Genomic DNA, 20,381 nt, shown 5'->3' with positions numbered 1-20,381 from the left:
CAGTTTAGTTCCAATTTAGGTGACTTGTTTGTCTTCCCTGTCTTTAAATGGTTTCTATGTTGCATTTCTGATTAGGAATGATCTGCTATGTAGCCCTTCCAATTCATTTTGTATACTGTGTTCAGTGGTCCACTATGTACAATGCCAAGTGTTCTGTACACTGCACATTTTTTCGTAGGCCACGCCACACTATGGCATATGTTTTCTGCACTGCACACTTGCTGTAATTAATTTCTGCACATGGCCTTATTCCTAAATGCACTGTGGTTTATATTTTTACGTCAGTGAAGTGTACACATTTTGCCATATACTCCACACTTCACTGTATGAACTATTATTTTCATAATCCTATTAGTTGTCCGGGTTTTTTTTTTCCGGATAATAACCTTTAAAGTGTGGTGTATAATTTTTTTTTTTACATTTTACCTAAAGGCAATTCTTAAATATCTATATGCAGTGGTAAATCTAAATGACCAACTGTATGTTTAGGGGGCAAAATCTCGAATCCACTCTGAGAATGACAGATATACTGTCAGAGGTTGAATATGGTATATATCATCAGACTCCGCTCAAATTTTATGTATGACAGACACCTGCTGTCACTTATGCTGGCCATACAAAAACGTCTTCCTTCAAAAAATGTTTCTCTTACGTCCTCCGACAGTCGCCGCCCACTTCATATTCATCACCAATGGGGTTATGTCCTTTATTCCGTAGGAGTAGCTAGGCAATAGAATGTTAGTACAAAGACTTTTAACATATCCCACCCCCAGGGGGTGGTCCCCTCAGTACATAACCCTCCACTTCCTGTATCCAACTCAGTTTCATTTGTCTAGCTGTCAGGGGTAGCTGGAAGTTTCTGTGCTGGGGCACCTTGTCTCAGCTCTCTTTCCTTTCTTTGGATTTTATTTGAGTTTTTTTCTCTCTTTCTTGTTAGCTGTTATTTTACCAGCGTTAGTTCTTCTGATGAAGAGGATCATGCGGGCTGCGTCTCGGGCTGACCCCCCTGGTAGCAGGCTGTGGGTCAGTGGCTTCTCAGCCCGCCATCGAGCGTTCAGTCAGGTATCGCTCCTGAGTTATCTGAACGACCCATCCCTGTTCCGTGCAGGGATGCTAGGTGAGGTGGCTACCTCACTGGACGCTGTGCGGTTTCTCAACCCACCTTCTGATGCGTTCTGGATGCGACTCTCCCTGCCTCATGTGCAGCGGTTTGTTCGCCTGTGCGGGTCCCCCACGCCATGTGAGAGGTAAGTGCATTTATGTGGGGACCTGTCTGTCTGGGGGGTGTCAGTCTGGGACTGTGTACCTTGCCCTGTGTTCACACTATTACGTTTCCCTATCTCTCACATTGCATGCTGTGGGCTGCAGGAGGGGGGGCTGGCTGCACTCTGTGTCAGTTTTCTGTCTGTGTGAACGGCTGTGTGCTGTGGGGCTTGAGTTTCTCATGTTTGGGGCACATTACAGCGCCGCTGCGGCGGTTTACCATGTTCCTTTTTTGGGCAGATGGTGTGTTTTGCTTCTCCCTCATGGGGTGTGGGAGCGGCGGTTTCGGCGCCATTTTGGCCGCGATCGCTCCGGCCGCATGTTTTACATGCATGGTGGCCATTTTCTTGTAGCCTCCATAGGCTTTCATAGAGCGCCCTGTATGCCAGCACTTCCTTTCCTTCAGGAGCACCGCAGGCAGCAGCACCGATCTCTCCAGGTTCATTTCTCTTTATTCCCTGTATCCTGCCTTGGTATACTTGTCCCTGTGGGGCAGTGTTAATTTCGTTGACTAAAACCGACTAAAACATTTTCGTCGACTAACACAATTCAGATGACTAAAATACGACTAAAGACTAAAATGGCATTTTAGTCAAGACTATAACTAAAACTAAATCGAAATTTGCTGCCAAAAATTAACACTGGTGCATGCTCAAAGCATAAATAATAACATATTAGATTTTTCACTCCAGGACCAGCAGTAGTATATAATGAGTTTGGAAATTGTAGAGAAATGCTTAAATAATGCATTGCAAATTACAATTGAACTACACCCATTTGATTATAGATGACTAAAATGAGTTTTAGTCGACTAAAATGTAGGGCGTTTTAGTCGACTAAAATATACTAGAGTTTTAGTCGACTAAATACGACTAAAACTAAAACACTGGCAGAAGACTAAAATGGGACTAAGACTAAAATGCCATTTTAGTCCTAAGACTAAGACTAAAACTAAATTGAAATTTGCTGCCAAAATTAACACTGCTGTGGGGGTCCCTTGTGTGGGATGATTAGTGTGAGTGGGCTACGATCGCAGCGCTCTCTTAAAGGGGCGGTCCCCATTTATTTTTGCTACTTTAAGGGCATGGATTCTCAGGAATACTAGTTTCCTGCCAATTTAGTGGGAAGCCAGGGGACTGCGGTTTCCCCCCCCGGGGGGGGGGGGGGGGATTTGGCTGCGATTGTGGCTAGCCTTGCGACTCAGGTGCAAATGCTGGTGGCTGCTCAATCCTCTAAAAGGCCCAGAGTTTCAAATTCCTCTGTTTCAGAGGGTGATGGTACTGGGGCTGCTGGGGCAGAGATCTCCTTATCGGGGTCTCGTTCCTCCCTGGACCTTATAGGGTCAGCAATGGAGGCTGAGGTAGAGGGGGTTGATAATTCTCCCCCTGGCTCGTCTGAAGAGCTTGCACTCATGGATGAATTGGTTGCTTCTATCAAGCAAACTCTGCGTTTGGAGGAGGAAACATGTCCTCCAGCTGCCTTGGCGGCTTATGGGACGCAGAAAAGGCGCATATCATCGCAGTTGTTTCCATGCACTGATGATTTTCAGCGCGCTGTGAAAGAACGATGGCGTAATATACGCAAAACTTTTGCTGTACCAAGTAGGTTTAAGCTGCGCTATCCTTTTTACGCCCGCTACTGATGGGCGTTGGTGTGTCCCACCTCCGGTGGACCAGGCGTTAGCAGTTTTGAACAAGTCCACTGCGATTCCTGCTGAAGACACCCCGGTGTTCCGGGATGCCACGGACAAGAGGAAGGAGTCCTTTGCCCGTCGTACCTATTCTATTATGGGTTCTATGTTGAAAGCTTTATTGCTTCACTTATGGCAGCCCAGGCGGTCGAACTGGACGCAGGTGCTTAGGCGTGTCCTGGTGGCTGATTCTGCCCCCCAGGCGACTTGGATATGGTGGATCAAATCCACCAGGGTGTCATGTATTTGTGTGATGCGGACCTGGATATGGTTCCGTTGGCTGCACGTGTACACAGTGTGGCGGTGTTATCTCGCCGCCTGGTTTGGTTGAAGTGTTGGTCTGTGGATCAATCTTCACGTAAGACCTTGGCCAATCTGCCTTTTGATGGTTCTCGCCTTTTTGGCGAATCCCTGGATGCCCTACTTAAAGGGGTCACGGGGGGGGTAAGAACACGCTCTTACCTCAATCCCACAAGACTAAGATGGCTCCTGGAAAAAAGAATGCTTTCTTTCGGCCCCCTCAGGGGTCCTTTCGTGCCTTTCGGTCACACTTTGGGGCAAGCCGTCCAAGGGTCAAGGCTCCCGCAAGAAGCCGTGGGCAGGTAAGCAAAAGTCCGGCCAATCCGGTTCTGCGGCCCACAACAGTGCGGCCTGAAGGGGCGCCCTCACCCAATTCACAGGAAATCGTTCGATCTGGCTACTAGATCGAGTTTCTCTCTCGGCCGGAGAGCAGATTTTTTCCCTCAAGTCTTCTACTATTCCCGGAGCGTTTGCGGGACCTGCATCTAGCGGTGCAGGACCTGAGGGCTCAGGGAGTGGTGGTCCCGGTACCTCATCGGGACAGGTTTCGGGGGTTTCTATTCCAATCTGCTCACCGTGCCCAGGAAGGAGGGCAAGGTGCGTCCGATTCTGGAATTGGAGGCGCTGAACCGCTTTGTGCGGGTGCGCAAGTTCCGCTTGGAATCCCTGCGGTTGGTGGTGGCTGCCCTGGTTCCGGGGGAGTTCATGGCTTCCATCGACTTGCAAGATGCGTATCTTCACATCCCGATTTTCGAGGGTCACCAGAGGTACCTTCGATTCGCCATAGCGGAAGATCATTACCAATTTGTGGCGTTGCCTTTTGGTCTCGCCTCGGCTCCGAGGGTGTTCACCAAAGTGCTGGCACCAGTTCTGGCTTTGTTGAGGGCCCAGGGCATTTCAGCTCTGGGGTATCTGGACGATATTCTGGTTCGGTCTGCGACCAGCCAGAGTCTGGAGAAGGATCTGTCCGTCACGTTGCAGACTCTGCAGGAGTTTGGTTGGACGATCAATTTTCCAAAGTCGACATTGTGCCCATCGGTTCGGATTTCTTACCTGGGTATGATTCTGGACTCTGTCCAGGCTAAGGTCTTCCTGCCGGAAGAAAAACTCGCAGCTCTTCAGGAGGCAGTCAGGTCCCTCAGGGACGTTCCATCTTCGTCCATTCGGACGTGCATGCGGTGTCTGGGATTGATGGTCTCAGCTTTCGAGGCGATTCCCTTCGCCCAGTTTCACACACGGGATCTCCAAGCGGAGATATTGTCCAAGTGGGACGGGCGTCCGCAGTCTCTGGATCTCCAGATGTCATTGAGTTCTCAGACCAGAAGGGATCTTCTGTGGTGGCTTCAATCCCCCTCAGTATCGGGGGGGCAAGTCTTTTCGTCCCCTTTCATGGACGGTGATCACCGCGGACGCCAGCCTGTCGGGCTGGGGTGGTGTTCTGGGCGTTCTGTCCACCCAGGGTGTTTGGTCGACGGGGAATCCTCCCTTCCGATCAACGTTCTGGAACTGCGAGCGATACTACTGTCTTCGTCGTTGGACGGACAATCTTCACGGCTACCCGGTTCGGGTGCAGACGGACAATGCCACGGCGGTGGCTTACGTCAATCACCAGGGGGCACCAGGAGTGCCCGGGCGGCTCGAAGTGGCCGCGATTCTGTCTTGGGCCGAGACGCATGTCCCGGCAATATCGGCAGGTCACATTCCGGGGGTGGAAATTTGGCAGGCGGATTATCTGAGCCGTCGAACCCTGGACCAGGGAGAATGGTCCCTTCACCCGGCTGTCTTCCAGATGTTGTGCGCGAGGTGGGGTCTTCCGGAGGTAGACCTGTTCGCGTCTCGTCTGAACAACAAAGTGCCACGGTTTGTGGCAAGGACGTGCGATCCTCGGGCAGACGCGTCGGACGCGTTGGTTGCCCCGTGGCATCAGTACCAACTGATGTATGCGTTCCCACCGATTCAATTGCTGTCCAGGTTCCTTCGCGGAACCGACCACGGTGGTTCTTGTGGCACCGGACTGGCCTCGCCGGTCCTGGGACGCAGACCTCGTGCATCTGGCAATCTACGCCCCGTGGCGTCTGCCTCTTCGAGAAGATCTTCTGTCGCAAGGATCGATCTTCCATCCTGCTTTTCAGTCGCTGGCCTTGACGGCCTGGCTGTTGAAACCGAGGTCCTGAAGAACAAGGGTCTTTCCCCTGAGGTCATTCACACCTTAATAAATGCGAGGAAGTCTTCCTCGGGGAAGGTTTATTACCGTACTTGGAAGGCGTATTTTGCCTGGTGCGAATCCAGGGGTTTCTCTCCTGACACTTATTCGGTGTCTAGGGTGTTGCCCTTCCTTCAGACGGGTGTTGACCAGCGTCTGGCGCTGGCCACAATCAAGGGTCAGGTGTCTGCTTTGGCCGTTCTTTTTCAACGGCCTGTGGCATCGGATTCTTTGGTTAGCACTTTTGTGCAGGGGGTACGTCGTCTGATCCCTCCTAGGAGGGACCCTCTTCCCCCTTGGGACTTGAATCTAGTTCTATCAGTATTGCAGCGTGCTCCTTTTGAAAGGTTCAGGGAGATCTCGCTGTCTTTGTTGTCCAAGAAGGTGGCCTTTTTGGTGGCTATCACCTCGACTCGTCGAGTGTCGGGGCTGGCAGCCTTGTCCTGCAAGTCTCCGTATCTGGTTGTGCATTTGGATAAGGTGGTCTTGCGACCCAACCCTTCTTTTCTTCCAAAAAGGGTTTCGGACTTTCATCTCAATGAGGACATTGTCAAACCTTCGCTTTGCGCGAAGCCGAAGCATCCGACGGAGGTGTTGCTTCACTCCTTGGATGTTGTCCGGGCGATTAGAGTCTATCTCAAATCGACTGAGTCTTCTCGCAAGTCGGATGCCTTGTTTGTCCTTCCGGAAGGTCCTCGGAAGGGCATGGCGGCGTCGGCTTCTACAATCGCCAAATGGATCAGACAGACCATTGATCAGGCCTATGCTTTGAAGGGGAAAGTTCCCCCTGTACCTGTGAAGGCGCACTCTACCAGATCTCGGAGTACGTCTTGGGCCTGTCGTCCTGGGGCCTCTGTGGCCCAGGTGTGTACGGCGGCGACTTGGTCGACCGTACACACTTTCACGATATTCTACAGAGTAGATGTTCAGGCATCGGCTGATGCTTCCTTTGGCCGCAAGGTTCTTAGTGCGGCAGTTCCCTAGAGCCCTTGTTACGGGTTCTTTGGCTTTTTGGGATATTTGTTTTTTCCCTGGGTTTTCTTGCTCCTGTTGAGCGAGTGTTTTGTTCTTATGCCCAACTGGTTTCCTTCCTTTGGTACGGTTCCTTTCTCTGATGGGGAGACGGCGTTGCCTTGGGCGCGGCTGCGTTCTTCCCACCCCTCATATTTACACTGCTTTGGGACATCCCCATTGGTGATGAATATGAAGTGGGCGGCGACTGTCGGAGGACGTAAGAGAAAACTGAATTTTTGTAAAATCTTACCTGTAAAATTCCTTTCTCTGAGTCCTCCGACAGTCGCCGCCCCCGCCCCTCTTTTGGGGTTTTGATGTACTCTCTACTGCTATTCCACTGAAACTGAGTTGGATACAGGAAGTGGAGGGTTATGTACTGAGGGGACCACCCCCTGGGGGTGGGATATGTTAAAAGTCTTTGTACTAACATATTCTGTTGCCTAGCTACTCCTACGGAATAAAGGACATAACCCCATTGGTGATGAATATGAAGTGGGCGGCGACTGTCGGAGGACTCAGAGAAAGGAATTTTACAGGTAAGATTTTACAAAAATTCCGTTTTTAGGCCCCTTTCACACATACGGTCCGTTCAGTTCTTCAGTCACGTCAAAATGTATGTTTTCCATCCGTTTTCCATCCGTTTTTTGTCAGTTGTTATCCGTTTTTCATCCGTTGTCATATGTTGTTCATCCGATCCGTTTTTTTGACAGATGAAAAATAGGGCATTCATCCGTTCAAAAAAATGGACATTGACGGAAGCGGATGAAAACGGATGTTAATGGATGATCATCTGTTGTCATTCGTTTTTATATAGATACATTAATGTCCGTTATTCATCTGTCAAAGGATGGATGAAAAACGGACAAACAGACAGCATGTGTGAAAGGGGCCTTAATAACATTGGGTCATTTTAAGAATCGTTGGGTCAAATTGATGTTCGTTTTCTACCACAGTGAGGAAAATTAGAAGGCGCAGAATAAAAAACTTGGTCAAAGGAATTTTCAGACCGTGTATGTGGTTTTCGTTCAGAAATTGCATTCATTTCAAAACTGGATGTTAAAAGCAAGTGACCTTTTTTTAACCACTTGCCTACTAAGCCTATTTTTGACATTTTGGTGTTTATAAGCTAAAATCAGTTGTTTTTGCTAGAAAACTACTTGGAACCCCCAAACATTATATATTTTTTTAGCAGAGACCCTAGAGAATAAAATGGAGATTATTGTAATATTTTTTATCACACCGTATTTGCGCAGCGGTCTTCCAAACGCAATTTATTTGGAAAAAAATCACTTTTTTGAATTAAAAAATAAGAATCCAGAAAAGTTAGCCCAATTTTTTCTATAATGTGAAAGATGTTACGCCGAGTAAATAGATACCCAACATGTCATGCTTCAAAATTGCTCACGGAATGGCGACGAACTTTGGTACTTAAAAATCCCCATAGGCGACACTTTAAAAATTTCTACAGGTTGCCATCTTAGAGTTACAGAGGAGGTCTAGGGCTCAAATTATTGCTCTCCCTCTAACGATCGCCGCGATACCGCACATGTGTGGTTTGAACACCGTTTACATATGTGGGCGGGGTTTTCCGTGTGCGTTCGCTTCTGCGCGCGCTAACGGGGACAGGACGCTTTAATTTTTTTTTTTTTTACTATTTCATTTATTTATTTTTACACCGTTTATTTTTAAAAAAAAAAAATTGATCATTTTTTATTTCTAATACAAGGAATGTAAACATTCCTTGTATTAGAAATGGGCACGACAGGACCTCTTTTTTGTGAGATCTGGGGTCAAAAAGTCCTCAGATCTCACAAGTACACTAATAAAGTTGGAAAGGAAGAAAAAGACAAAAAAAAAAAAAGGGACCTTTAAGTCGGTTGCTCGGCAACGACATTTGCCGTCGCTCCGGTCCTCCAAGACAATAGAGTCGAGTGAGGGCAAGCTTGCCATCACTCGACATCCTGTCTGTGAGGATCCAGGATCGGATCGTTTTCCCCGCTGCCGGCGGGTCCGGTAAGCGGGGAAAGGGACCGGGACGCGGCGGGAGGGGGGGCACCCCTTCCGCCATCCCGGAGGGTGATCTCGCGGCGAATCCGCCGCTGGGACCACTCTTATCGGAAAGCCCATCGCCTGCAGTTTAAAAAAAATACCAGGGTTATGGCAGCTATCTGCTGCCATAACACCGGTATTTAGCTTTAAACTCAGGACGTATATGTACTATGGGCCGGTATTGAGGTGGTAAAACAATGTTTCATTCAGCTAATGCACAAAGATTTTTGGTCTGAATATTCTCGCCTGAAAATCGATACGTGTATGGCCAGCATAAGGCTCGGTTCACATCTATGCAGTTTGTTTTGATCCATTTCTGCAGTGCTTTTTTGCGTTTTTTTTTTTTTTTTTGTGGCCAATTTGTTGGGCAGATTAAAAAGCTCGTATCGCTGCAAAAACTCACTACATGCTTTTCTGCAGATTCTCCGTTGAGGTCTAGTGAACCAAAAAAGCATAAAACACTGTTTTGCACTGACAAAAGTCCTTGACACTTTCCAAATATGCATAGATATGAATGTGTCCCATAGGGAACCATGTTTAATAGTAGTGCGCTTCTGCAAAAACGCCAAAAAATGAATAGGTGTGAACCAGGCCAAGACTTTTAGCAACATGCGTTTTTTTTTTTTTTTTTTTTCCTGTAACACCTGTAATGAGGTTAAAAAAAATAAATTTAGCTCTTTATAGTACAAAAAGAGCAGATAATTGCTACTATAAGGGGTTCGTTTTTACTGGGAAACATATTATTTTCTCTAGCCATCTGTCCAGACTAGGGATATATGGGCATTTTAACTAGGAGTCAGACATGAAGCTTATATGAAGGGTGGAAGGGAGATATAAATATTTTATATTAAAGTAGTACTAAAAGCTATGACTTCATCCCCCCCCCCCAAAATGGATATCATTTTAAAATATATGCACAATGCTGGTAAATGTTTACTTTAAATGTATGTGTAATGCCCTTTCTTACCTCCAGTTCAGCCTCCACCTTCTCATGGTTCAGATGCTGATCTTGCCTGCAGTCTTCAAAGTGATTATTTTTTTAAACAAAGATGTTATACTTGCTCTGTTATTGTTTTGCACAGAGCAGCCCTGATTCTCCTCTTCTGGGGACCCCATCAATGCTTCTGGCACCTCCTGCCTTCACATTGCCCCTATAGGAAGCTACAAAGTATAGTATTGAGATTGTCCCTATAGCAAGGGAAAAAAACTGACTTTAGAACCACTCACCTTCTGCCAGACACTACATGTCCCATGAGGCATTGCTCCTCTCACATTCACAGGTTCTCAGGCACTTACTGACATGTATGGATTGTGTACTGAGCTGTATGTGTGCTGTACTGTCTGCCATGAATGGGCAGTGTACTGAGCTGTATGTGCTTCACTGTATTCCCGGATATGTAAACAAATGCATTCTGTATTCAGGCCAATTAGTCAGATATTTTCATAATTGATTAGTTGGTCAGCCAGCTATTTTGATAATTGTTGATTAGTAGATTCGTCGTTTCGGCCCCATTACATATTTTGCCACTGCCTTTCCCATCTCAGCCTTGCAGAATTTCTTCATTGGGCACAGAAGTGTGACAGATAAATACAGTGCCTATAAATGGTACTTCATTTGTGCTTGTCACTGCTTCATCACAAATGCCAGTGTAATTGCCTCATTTTACTGAAGACAAATCTGAATCTCCATTTTTTTTTTTTTTTTTAAATCTATCCTGGTTTTAAACATGGTTTATGGGCAACTGTTTATCAACAGAACTGCACTGCGTTGAGCCAAAAATCTGTCTCCACTTGTCTATTCTAAAATTGGAATATTTTTAGGCATGAAAAGTTTCTGGTGGCAGGAATGATCTTTAGTAAAGGTAACCCGTTATATTACCCTTTTTTTGAGAGGCTGTCCTGAGGAAGTACTGATTTATTTTGTGGGAAAGGCAACTGGAGCATCCACCACCTGGATTTTTTTTTGGGGGGTTTTATTCAGTAATTTAGCATGGCTATTATATTTGCTTAGTTTAATTTGTGACTTTTAAATTGCTTTCTTTTAAAGAGGAAGAAAAGGTTCCTCTGTAACCTATACCTATAGGTAAGCCAGTGACATCACTGGCGCATGCGCTGTGAAGGAACGGCCGCCCGTGCCATTCCTTCAGAGGCCTGTGCCGTGAACTGTGGCTCCCGTGCGGGAGTGACGTCATCACGACTCCGGCCAATCAAATGGCTGGAGGGACGCAAACCCAGGAGAAGATTGGTGATCATGTCAGCGAGCTTCGTTCTAAGGTAAGTATTTCATAATAAGCTAGTATGCAATGCATACTAGCCAATTATGCCTTGTCTTTAGGTTTTTTAAGTTTTACAACCTCTTTGAAGATCTAGCACTTGTAAAAGTAAATTTTGAAACTCTTAAATTTTCGCTAGTAAATTGACCCTTTACTATTCTTTTAGGATGTCACCTCTACAAAAGGCAATGAGTTTGAAGATTACTGTTTAAAAAGAGAGCTGCTCATGGGGATTTTTGAAATGGGATGGGAAAAACCGTCTCCAATCCAGGTTGGTAAAGCTAAAATGAGCTCAGACTCAACGTATTAGACCATGACAATAACCACATGACTGTTGGTCCTTTAGGAGGAGAGCATTCCTATTGCTTTGTCTGGTAGGGATATCCTGGCTAGAGCTAAGAATGGAACTGGCAAGAGTGGAGCCTACCTCATTCCCTTACTTGAACGGCTGGACCTAAAGAAGGACTGCATACAAGGTGGGCATAAATTTATAGTCAATTCAAAGTAATTGGGTAATTTCTTTTCAACATGCATCTTACGAGAATTTACATGGAAGTTTTTTTTTTGTAAATTTCAGCAATGGTGATTGTACCGACTCGAGAACTTGCACTTCAGGTCAGTCAGATCTGTATCCAAGTTAGCAAGCACCTTGGAGGGGTAAAGGTCATGGCAACAACTGGAGGCACCAACCTAAGAGATGATATAATGAGACTGGATGATACAGGTAGGAAATATCTTCACAAAAGGTCAATGAATTGAAATGGTTTTAAACCGTGACTGGAAAAAAAAATCCCCTACAATGGCATAATGTGCTAGTATGCATCACTTTAGTGTCCCATGCAAAATCAGACCCTTTATATGTGAATGCCAGAACCCTTAAACTGGAGAAGTGAGCAAAGCTATACACCGTATCCAGCTATCTACTAGACTCAGCCTTTGGAAATTAAAACTAGACTAGAAGCTGGTTGGCTGCCATGCACAGCTGCTCCAGATTGTCTGCTCCAGTCTTGATAAATTCCCCTGCTTGTGTGTAAAGTTGCCCATCAACAGTTAGGTGAGTTAGGTATTGAAACAGCTGACTCAAGTCCCTCATCAATAGTTATAGTGCTGTTAATGGTTTCATACAGTGTTTTTGCTCTTTTACATGCTAAAAATATATTTTTCTCTATCGTTCGACAGACGCAGCTCCATATCTTCGTTACCTTTGGGTTATGCTCCTCCAGTCGGGAATAGGTACTAGGCAGGAAAACTTAACCTCGCCCTTGGGAGCTGTCCCTGCAGGCATAACCCCACACTCTGCTTCAGATTGCAGTTTTTCTGCCTAGTTTTAGAATTGGGACCAAGCTCCCTGCTGGGACTTCGGTCTTGGCTGTAAATATGCAATTTTTTTTTTTTTTTTACAAGTTGGTTCCTGGAGAACTACAAGCAACAGCTGGCTGTGGTTATCGGAATGGATAATCTAGATCCTTAAGGTCTCCCAGCCTGGCAAGCGAGCGTGAGCAGGTTATAACTAGGACTAGGCCTCGCCACGACAGTGCCCCAACGGATGGGGACCAGCCTGCAAGTGAACCATCTCGTGGGGACGCGATCGACCTGAAACGCCCTGAGTCGTGACGTACCCCCTGGCTGACAGCACCCCCATCCCGGGTGGGAGGTGATCTGTTTTGAAGTGGCGCCCACCTGGTATCGTGTTGTGGTGAGTAATTGTCCCCCCAAAACCTCTAGCGGTCTCGGGGCGGACGTGGGCCCTATCCCTGGAATGGTCAGACCCTCGGGGCTCCCTCGGTTCCCCTGGCCTTTTTATTTATTTATTTTTTTTTCCTTCCCCTCCTACCCTGTGCATGTTCCTACCTTGGGGGCGGAATTATTGTGGCCACTGTGGCGCCTTTTTAATGGGGCTGGTTGGTCCTAGTGGGGTCCCTTTCTAGAGACCCAGCGATGCCTGATGTTCAGGGACCCCTTTTTTAGGGGTTCTGGAGACTGCAGGGCGACTTGGGGGCAGCCATTTTGCTGTGGATCAATGTGTTTTTTTCCATTGTATTACATGGGCAGCCATTTTCTGTTTCCCATAGGAATGCATGGGGCTGCCATTTTCCTGTGGTCCACAATCGCTGGACAGGCGAGCCGCATGGCACTTAAATTCTAGCAAAGGCACAGGCTGTTCTTTCCTTTTCCTGTGCAGATTATTTTCACTTTTGTTTTCAGAGCATGCTGGCAGCTCCTGAGGTATCGTTTTTCTGGGGTTCCCTGTGGGTTTTCCTTGTACACTCTGCTTTTAGATTGTACTAGCCTGGGGTTTGGTAGCCTGCTAAGACAGCGGTGAGATCGTAATTTGACTCTTAAAGGACAGTGCACTTTTTTCTTACCAGTGTAAAATGGAGTCCAAGGATAAAATGTTACCTCCGGACCCTTTGGGTGCTGCTGTGGTTCCGGTGGAGGAATCACCGACCTTTGCGGACCCTGCGGATAGATGGGCGGAGTCCCTATACCGCCATTTACACGTGATAGCCGGTTCCATTTTGAAAACTAGTTTTGTGAACATTCTGGTGTCAGCCGGTTACTGGATCGGTGAAGCTACTAAAAGCAAACCTGGAAGCTGAACGGCTCCCCCCTGCGGTGCTTGAACTAATGGACCATTTGGCTCAAGTCCTGGCGTTCATGTGATACTTACTGAATGCGGCTCTGCTATTGGCCAGGGTGTCTGCAGTGGAGATTGCTATTAGACAGACGTATGGTGTGGTTAAAAAGCTGGTCTGCTGACCAGGCTTCCGAAAAGGCCTTGACTGATCTCCCCTTTACAGGGAAAGGTTGTTTGGATCCTCTCTGGAGGAGTTGAACAAAGGTCTCACTGGGGGAAAGAGTATTCTTCTTCCTCAATGCTCTAAGAGTAAGGTGCCACGTTCTAGGCGGATGCCTTCCTTCTCTGCTCATAAGCGGCTTTTTCATACTTCCAGGTCTCAAGAAAAAGGTAAACAGTTCAGGTCTTCTGGGGTTTCCAAGAAGCAATGGTTGGTGGGGGGTATAAAAATCAAGGACCGATCTGTCCAAATCTGCAGACAAATCTTCTGCATGAAGGGGTTGCCCTCACCAGTTTCTGGGGTGGGGGGAAGTTTTCGCTTCTTGGACCTATGGACCTCCTTTGATTCAAGACAAATGGGTTCATGAGCTTATCTGCTCGGTGTACAAGATTGAATTCCATCGTCGACTGTCGGACAGGTTTTTCCCGTCCAATCTTCATCGATCTCCAGACCGGTTAAGGGACTTGTGAGGGAACACTATTTGCTGTCACAGGGAGTGATTGTGCAAGTTCCCTCACAGGAATGCTTTCAAGGGTTTTATTCAAACCTGTACACCGTGCCCAGAAAGGTGGGCAAGGTGCGTCCCATCCTGGATCTCAAGGCCCTGAACCGCTTTGTGCGGGTACAGAAGTTTATTGGTTGGAATCCATCTGCTCGGTAGTGGCTTCACTACAACAGGAAGATATTTTTTTTTTTTTTTCCGTCTCAGTGGATATCAAGGTCGCATATCTACACATCCCTATCTACGCTGGACTCCAGTGGTTTCTTCATTTTTCAGTAGCAGATGAGCATTATCAATTTGGCGTTACCATTTGGTCTCGCCTCTGCCCCCAGGGTTTTTACCAGGGTACTAGCCCCATTATTGGCATTGCTGCCCAACGGGGGATTGCAGTACTGGGGTACTTAGACTATCTCCTATTGAGAGCATATTCGTTCAGCCCTGATGTTGGACATAAGGAACACTGTCCAAACTCTGCAGGAGTTCCGGTGGACCATCAATTTAAAGAAATTGCCCTGATACCTTCCTCGCGACTGGATTATCTGGGTCTGACTCTAGACTCTGCCTTGGTGAGGGTCTTTCTTCCCCCAGACAAGCTGCAAAATTGCAGGAGGTGATTTGGTTGCTTTTGGGAACCGATCTACCTTTTGAGAACCTGCATGCAGGTATTGGGTCTGATCAACCTTTGAGTCGGTTCCGTGTGCTCAGTTCCATACAAAATGTTTGCCATGGATTCTTGTCAATTGGAACAAGGATCCAAAGTCCTTTTGACACTGTTTCGGTTGAGCCACAACACACCGCCTGCTCTGTGGTGGTGGCTTCAGTCACCAGCACTATGCCAGGACAAGTCCTTTCTCCCATTTTGGATGGTGGTAACCATGTACGTCAGCCTCTCAGGCTGGGGCGGGGTGCTGGGGAAGCTGTGCCCAGGGAACCTGGACAGAAGAGGAGTCCAAACTGTTGATAAATGTTTTGGAGCTCAGAATGATAGCTTTGTGACAATGGACGACCTGTTTGCAAGACTGTCCGGTACGGATTGAATCGGACTATGCCACATCTGTGGCTTACATCAATCACCAGGGGGGGCATTAAGTCTTGGCAGCCAAGGAAGTGGCCCAGATTCTGGCCTGAGCGGAACAGTTTTTCAGCTTTGTGCGGTGCACATCCCAAGTATGGAAAACTGGCAAGTGGATTACCGGAGTCGTTGGGTGTTGGACTAAGGGGAGTGGTCCCTACACCTGGAGTTGTTTCCTCTCCTCTCCCCTGGAGGGGGACGCCCAAGGTCGATCTGTTTGCTTCTCGTCTCAACAAGGTGCAGTGGTTTGTAGCCAGGTCTCGAGACCCTCTGGCCGATGCCACTAGTGGCTCCTTGGGGTCAGTATCTGTTTTTTGCCTTCCCTCCGTTAACACTTCTGCCAAGGCTTCTACGCAGGGTGGAGGTGGAAAGAATTCCGGTCATTCTGGTGGCCCCAGACTGGCTTTGCCAGTTGATACGCAGACCTGATAAGGTTGGTTGCCAAAGCTTCTTGGTGACTTCAGCTCAAGATTGCTGTCACTTTACCGGCATGGCTGTTGAAAGCCAGGTGTTGAGAGGGAGGTCTCTCGTGCTGTGATTCCTAAGCTATTAAAGACTAGAAAATCTACTGCCAGGAAGATATATCATTGTACTTGGAAATCGTACATTTTATGGTGTGAATCGCTAAAGGTGCACCCACGCTTGTTCCATTGCTAGCGTTTTGGCCTTTCTACAGAAAGGGTTTGAACAGTGGTTGGCTTTTTGCACTATCAAAGGCCAAGTGTCTGCTTTGGCTATATATTTCCAACGCCTGTTAGCCCCGACTACCTAATTCGTACTTTTCTTCAGGGAGTATGTCATGTGGCTCCTCAGACCGTCCCCGCTACCTCTGTGGGATCTCAATTTGGCCTTATCTGTTCTTCAAAAGCTGCCTTTTGAGAACATTCAGGAGATTTCTCTGCATTCGTTGTCTTTTTTGGTGGCTTATCGCTTCTGCTTGCAGAGTATCTGAAATGGCGCTGTTGTCTTGTCGACCTTATCTGGTAGTTGATGGAGATAGTGGTGCTTCGACTAATCAGTTTTTTCTTCCTAAGGTGGTTTCTGATTTTTCCTTTTGAAGACATTCTGTCCCAAGCCGAAGCATTCTAAGGAGATTGCTGTGCGTTCTTTGGATGTGGTTCGGGCGATCAGGGTTTACCTGGAGGCCACAGTCTTTTAGAAAAGCAGGGACCGAGGGACCTCATAAAGGATTTGCTTTGCTGTGACCATATCCAGATGGATCAGGCAGACGGTGGTGCAGGCTTATTCACGAAAAGGGTCAGGTCTTTTCCTGCAAAGGCGCTTTCTACTAGGGTGCTGAGTGCCTTTTGGGCTTTTCGCCATCAAGCGTCTGAGACAAGTTTGCAAGGCGGCAAATTGATCGTTTGTGCAGAAGTTCACAAAATTCTACAAAGATGTATTGGCATCTTTTGGATGCCTCTTTTGGCCGCAAGGTTTTGCAGGCTGCTGTTTAAAGAGAATCTTCTTTTCTGTTTGAGGGTATATATATTTTTTTTTTTCTTTCTGGTTGAGCTCCTTTTTTGCCTGGTAGGCTAGGCTAAGTTTAGCTTTTGGGAAATGTGTGCTTTGCATTCTCCCACCCCTCAAGACAATACTGCTTTGGGACATCCCGTTGGTAATAAAGATATATATGGAGCTGCATCGGTCGAACTTATAAAAACTTACCGTAAAATTATTTTCTCTGAAGTTCGACAGACGCAGCACCCGCCCCTCTACTTTTGAAAGTGTATGGGGTTTTATCTTCTAAACACTGCTTGCAACGAAACTGCAATCTGAATCATTGTGGGGTTATGCCTGAGCGTGGTAAGGTTTGTTTTCCTGCCTAGTACCTATTCCTGATTGGGAGCATAACCTAATGCTAATGAAGATATGGAGCTGCGTCTGTCAAACTTCAGAGAAAAGGATTTTAGGGTAAGTTCTTACAAAAATCCAGTTATTTTTTTAACCCATACCTGCATGGTGATACTTTTTGAGCATACGGTGTCAGTGTTTCCATCATTGTATTGGCTCCCTTCAAAGGACTAACATTGCCAAGGAGTATTTAAAGTCTCAAACTTTTGTGATCTCAGTATCCAGGGTTTATTAAATTAACCTGCATTATGTGCTTGGTTGCTGGGGCTCCAGATCTACGTCCGTAGTGACCATCAAAGTAGGTAACCACTTTCCGCACGCGCCCCCCCCCCCTTCGGACCCAGATTATCACAGATCGGGGTTAAGACAGTTGATTACATGATGTAAACAGAAGCAGTTTTTCAGAAAATAATCCCCATAACCGCCTTCTGTAAAAGGGACATTGGTCCCAACATTTGCCCACTGGTGTTGCTATCCAGTGCCCATCAGTACTCCTAATCGGTGTCACCTATCAATGGAGCTTCAGTGCACATCAATGGAGGGAAATTACTGGTTTTGCAAACTTTTCCAAATTTGTATTTTTTGGTCACTTTGGTTTAGAAAAAAATAAACCCAGTGGTGATTGAATACCACCAAAAAGCGATTTGTATGAAAAAAGTAATACGTTTCATATAGTTTTGCATGACTACGCAATTCAAAGTGTGACGGCGCTAAAAGCTTAAAATTGGCCTACTCAGGAAAGGGATAGAAGATCCCCAGTAAGCAAGTGGTTAAAGTTTTACTAAAATTGCATTTCCATATTGAGTACTGTGGGAGACCAGATACAGTGAATGCAGGGTCCTGGGTTTAGTAAATCTAAACGGTTAAATATATTTTCTCAACACCAGTATATAGCAGTCTTGTGATTTGTATCCGTGTCTGGCTAAAGCTTGTAGGAGGTTTTCAAATTTTTCCTCTGACCTATGAGGCTGTAGGACCCCTGACTTTGGACAGTGCTGATTGGCTCTGTGCTGATCCCATGCACCTTTCCAAGAAAGTCTAGCAATGCACACCACTGAGCATGTGCATAATGCCTCCAAAAACTGTTAGATCAGGAGATGGATTTGGGGCCAGTGAAAGAAGGGGAGGGTCAAAAAACAGGAGCAAACAGCCTTTCTCTTACGTCCTCCGACAGTCGCCGCCATCTTCATATTTGTCACAATGGGTATTAGACTTTGCTCCGTAGGAGTAGCTAGGCAACAGAATATGTCCATATTAAAGCTTTTAACATATCCCCACCCCAGGGGGTGGTCCCCTCAGTCTATATACCCTCCTACTTCCTGTTTCCTGCTTCAGTTTCAATGTCTAGCTTGTCAGGAGTAGCTGGATGTCTCTATGCTGGGGCATTTTGTCTCAGCCTTCTCTCTTTTTTGATTTTATTTGAGTTTTTTTTCTCTTTCTTTATTTAGCTGTTGTTTTTACCAGCAATAGTTAGATCTTCAGATGAAGAGGATAATGCGGGCTGCGTCTCGGGCTGACTCCCCTGGTCGCAGGTTGTGGGTCAGTGGCTTCTCAGCCCGCCATCGAGCGTTCAGTCAGGTACCGCTCCTGAGTTTTCTGAACGACCCATCCCTGTTCCGTGCAGGGATGCTAGGGTGAGGTGGCTACCTCACTGGACGCTGTGCGGTTTCTCAACCCACCTTCTGCTGCGTCCTGGATGCGACTCTCCCTCTCGTACAGCGGCTCGTTCGCCTGTGCGTGTCCCCCACGCCATGTAAGAGGTAAGTGTATTCATGTGGGGACCTGTCTGTCTGGGGGGGTGTCAGTCTGGGACTGTTACCTTGCCCTCTGTTCACACTATTGATGTTTCCCTATCTCTCACACTGCATGCTGTGGGCTGCAAGGAGGGGGGGCTGTGCTGCACTTCTGTGTCAGTCTGAGTGTGTGAACGGCTGTGTGCTGTGTGCTGTGGAACTTGATGCTATCATGTTTGGGGCACATTACAGCGCCGCTGCGGCGGTCCACCATGTTCTTTATAACTATGTGGTGTATTTTTATTCCACCTTCATGAGGTGGGGGAGCAGCGGTTTCGGCGCCAAACGGCGCCATTTTGGCTGTACTTGCTCCGGCCGCATGGTACACATGCATGGCGGCCATTTTCTTGTAGCCTCCCATAGGCTTTAATTGAGCGCCCTGAATATCAGCAATTCCTTTTCTACAGGAGCACCGATCTGGCCAGCAGCAGCAGCGGTCTCTCCAGGTTTTTTCCCTCTATTCTCTGTATCCTTGCCTGAGTATAACTTCTCCCTGTGGGGGTCCCTGGTGTGGGTGTGCTTGTGTGGCGGTTGGCTACGTTCGCATCGCCTTATTTAAAGGGGCGGTCACCCATTTTATTTTACTCATTTTGGGGCATGGATTCTCAGGAAAGCATATTTCCTGTCACATTGGTGGGAAGCCAGGGGACTGCGGTTTTCCCCCTCGGGGGGGGGGGGGATTTGGCTGCGATTGTGGCTAGCCTTGCGACTCAGGTGCAATTGCTGATGGCTGCTCAATCCTCAAAAAGGCCCAGAGTTTTCAATTTCCTCTGATTCAGAGGGTGTTGGTGATGGGGCTGCTGTTGCTGGGGTCTCCTTGTCGGGGTCCCGTTCCTCCCTGGACCTTGTAGGGTCAGAAATGGAGGCTGAGGTTGAGGGGGTTGATATTTCTCCCCCTGGCTCGTCTGAAGAGCTTGCACTCATGGATGAATTGGTTGCTTCTATCAAGCAAACACTGCGTTTACAGGATGAACCTTGTCCTCCTGCTGCCTTGGCAGCTTATGGGACGCAGAAAAGACGCAAAACATCGCAGGTATTTCCCTGCACTGATGATTTTCAATGCGCTGTAAAGAAACATTGGTGTAATATACGCAAGCCTTTTGCTATACCAAGTAGGTTTAAGCTGCGCTATCCTTTTACGCCCGCTACTGATGGGCGTTGGTGTGTCCCACCTCCGGTGGATCACGCGATAGCAGTTCTGAATAAGCCCACTGCGATTCCTGCTGAGGATATCCCGGTGTTCCGGGATGCCACGGACAAACGGACGGAGTCCCTTGCCCGTCATGCCTATTCTATTATGGGTTCTATGCTGAAAGCTTTATTTGCTTCACTTATGGCGGCCCAGGCTGTCGCGAGCTGGACGCAGGTGCTTAATCGCGTCCTGGTGGCTGATTCTGCCCTCCAGGCGACTTTGGATATGGTGGATCAAATCCACCAGGGTGTCATGTATTTGTGTGATGCGGACCTGGATATGGTTCCGTTGGCTGCACGTGTACATGGTGTGGCGGTATTGTCTCGCCGGTTTGGTTGAAGTGTTGGTCGGTAGACCAATCTTCGCGTAAGACCTTGGCTA

At 47.3% G+C, this 20,381-nt stretch overlaps 1 protein-coding gene across 1 annotated transcript in view; it reads left to right on the top strand.

Annotated features, from left to right (window-relative positions):
- Window positions 1-20,381, top strand: part of DDX6 (DEAD-box helicase 6) — a 141,914-nt gene that overhangs the window by 52,809 nt on the left and 68,724 nt on the right. Inside the window, exons 4-6 of the mRNA XM_082273177.1 lie at window positions 10,959-11,063; window positions 11,139-11,268; window positions 11,370-11,516. Of these exons, the coding sequence (XP_082129303.1) occupies window positions 10,959-11,063; window positions 11,139-11,268; window positions 11,370-11,516 (382 nt within the window). The remainder of the gene's footprint in view (window positions 1-10,958; window positions 11,064-11,138; window positions 11,269-11,369; window positions 11,517-20,381) is intronic.

The sequence above is a fragment of the Pelophylax lessonae genome (genome assembly GCF_965119305.1).
Source record: "Pelophylax lessonae genome assembly, chromosome: 12".
Lineage (NCBI taxonomy): Eukaryota > Metazoa > Chordata > Amphibia > Anura > Ranidae > Pelophylax > Pelophylax lessonae.
This window is presented reverse-complemented; position numbering and strand designations above follow the sequence as displayed.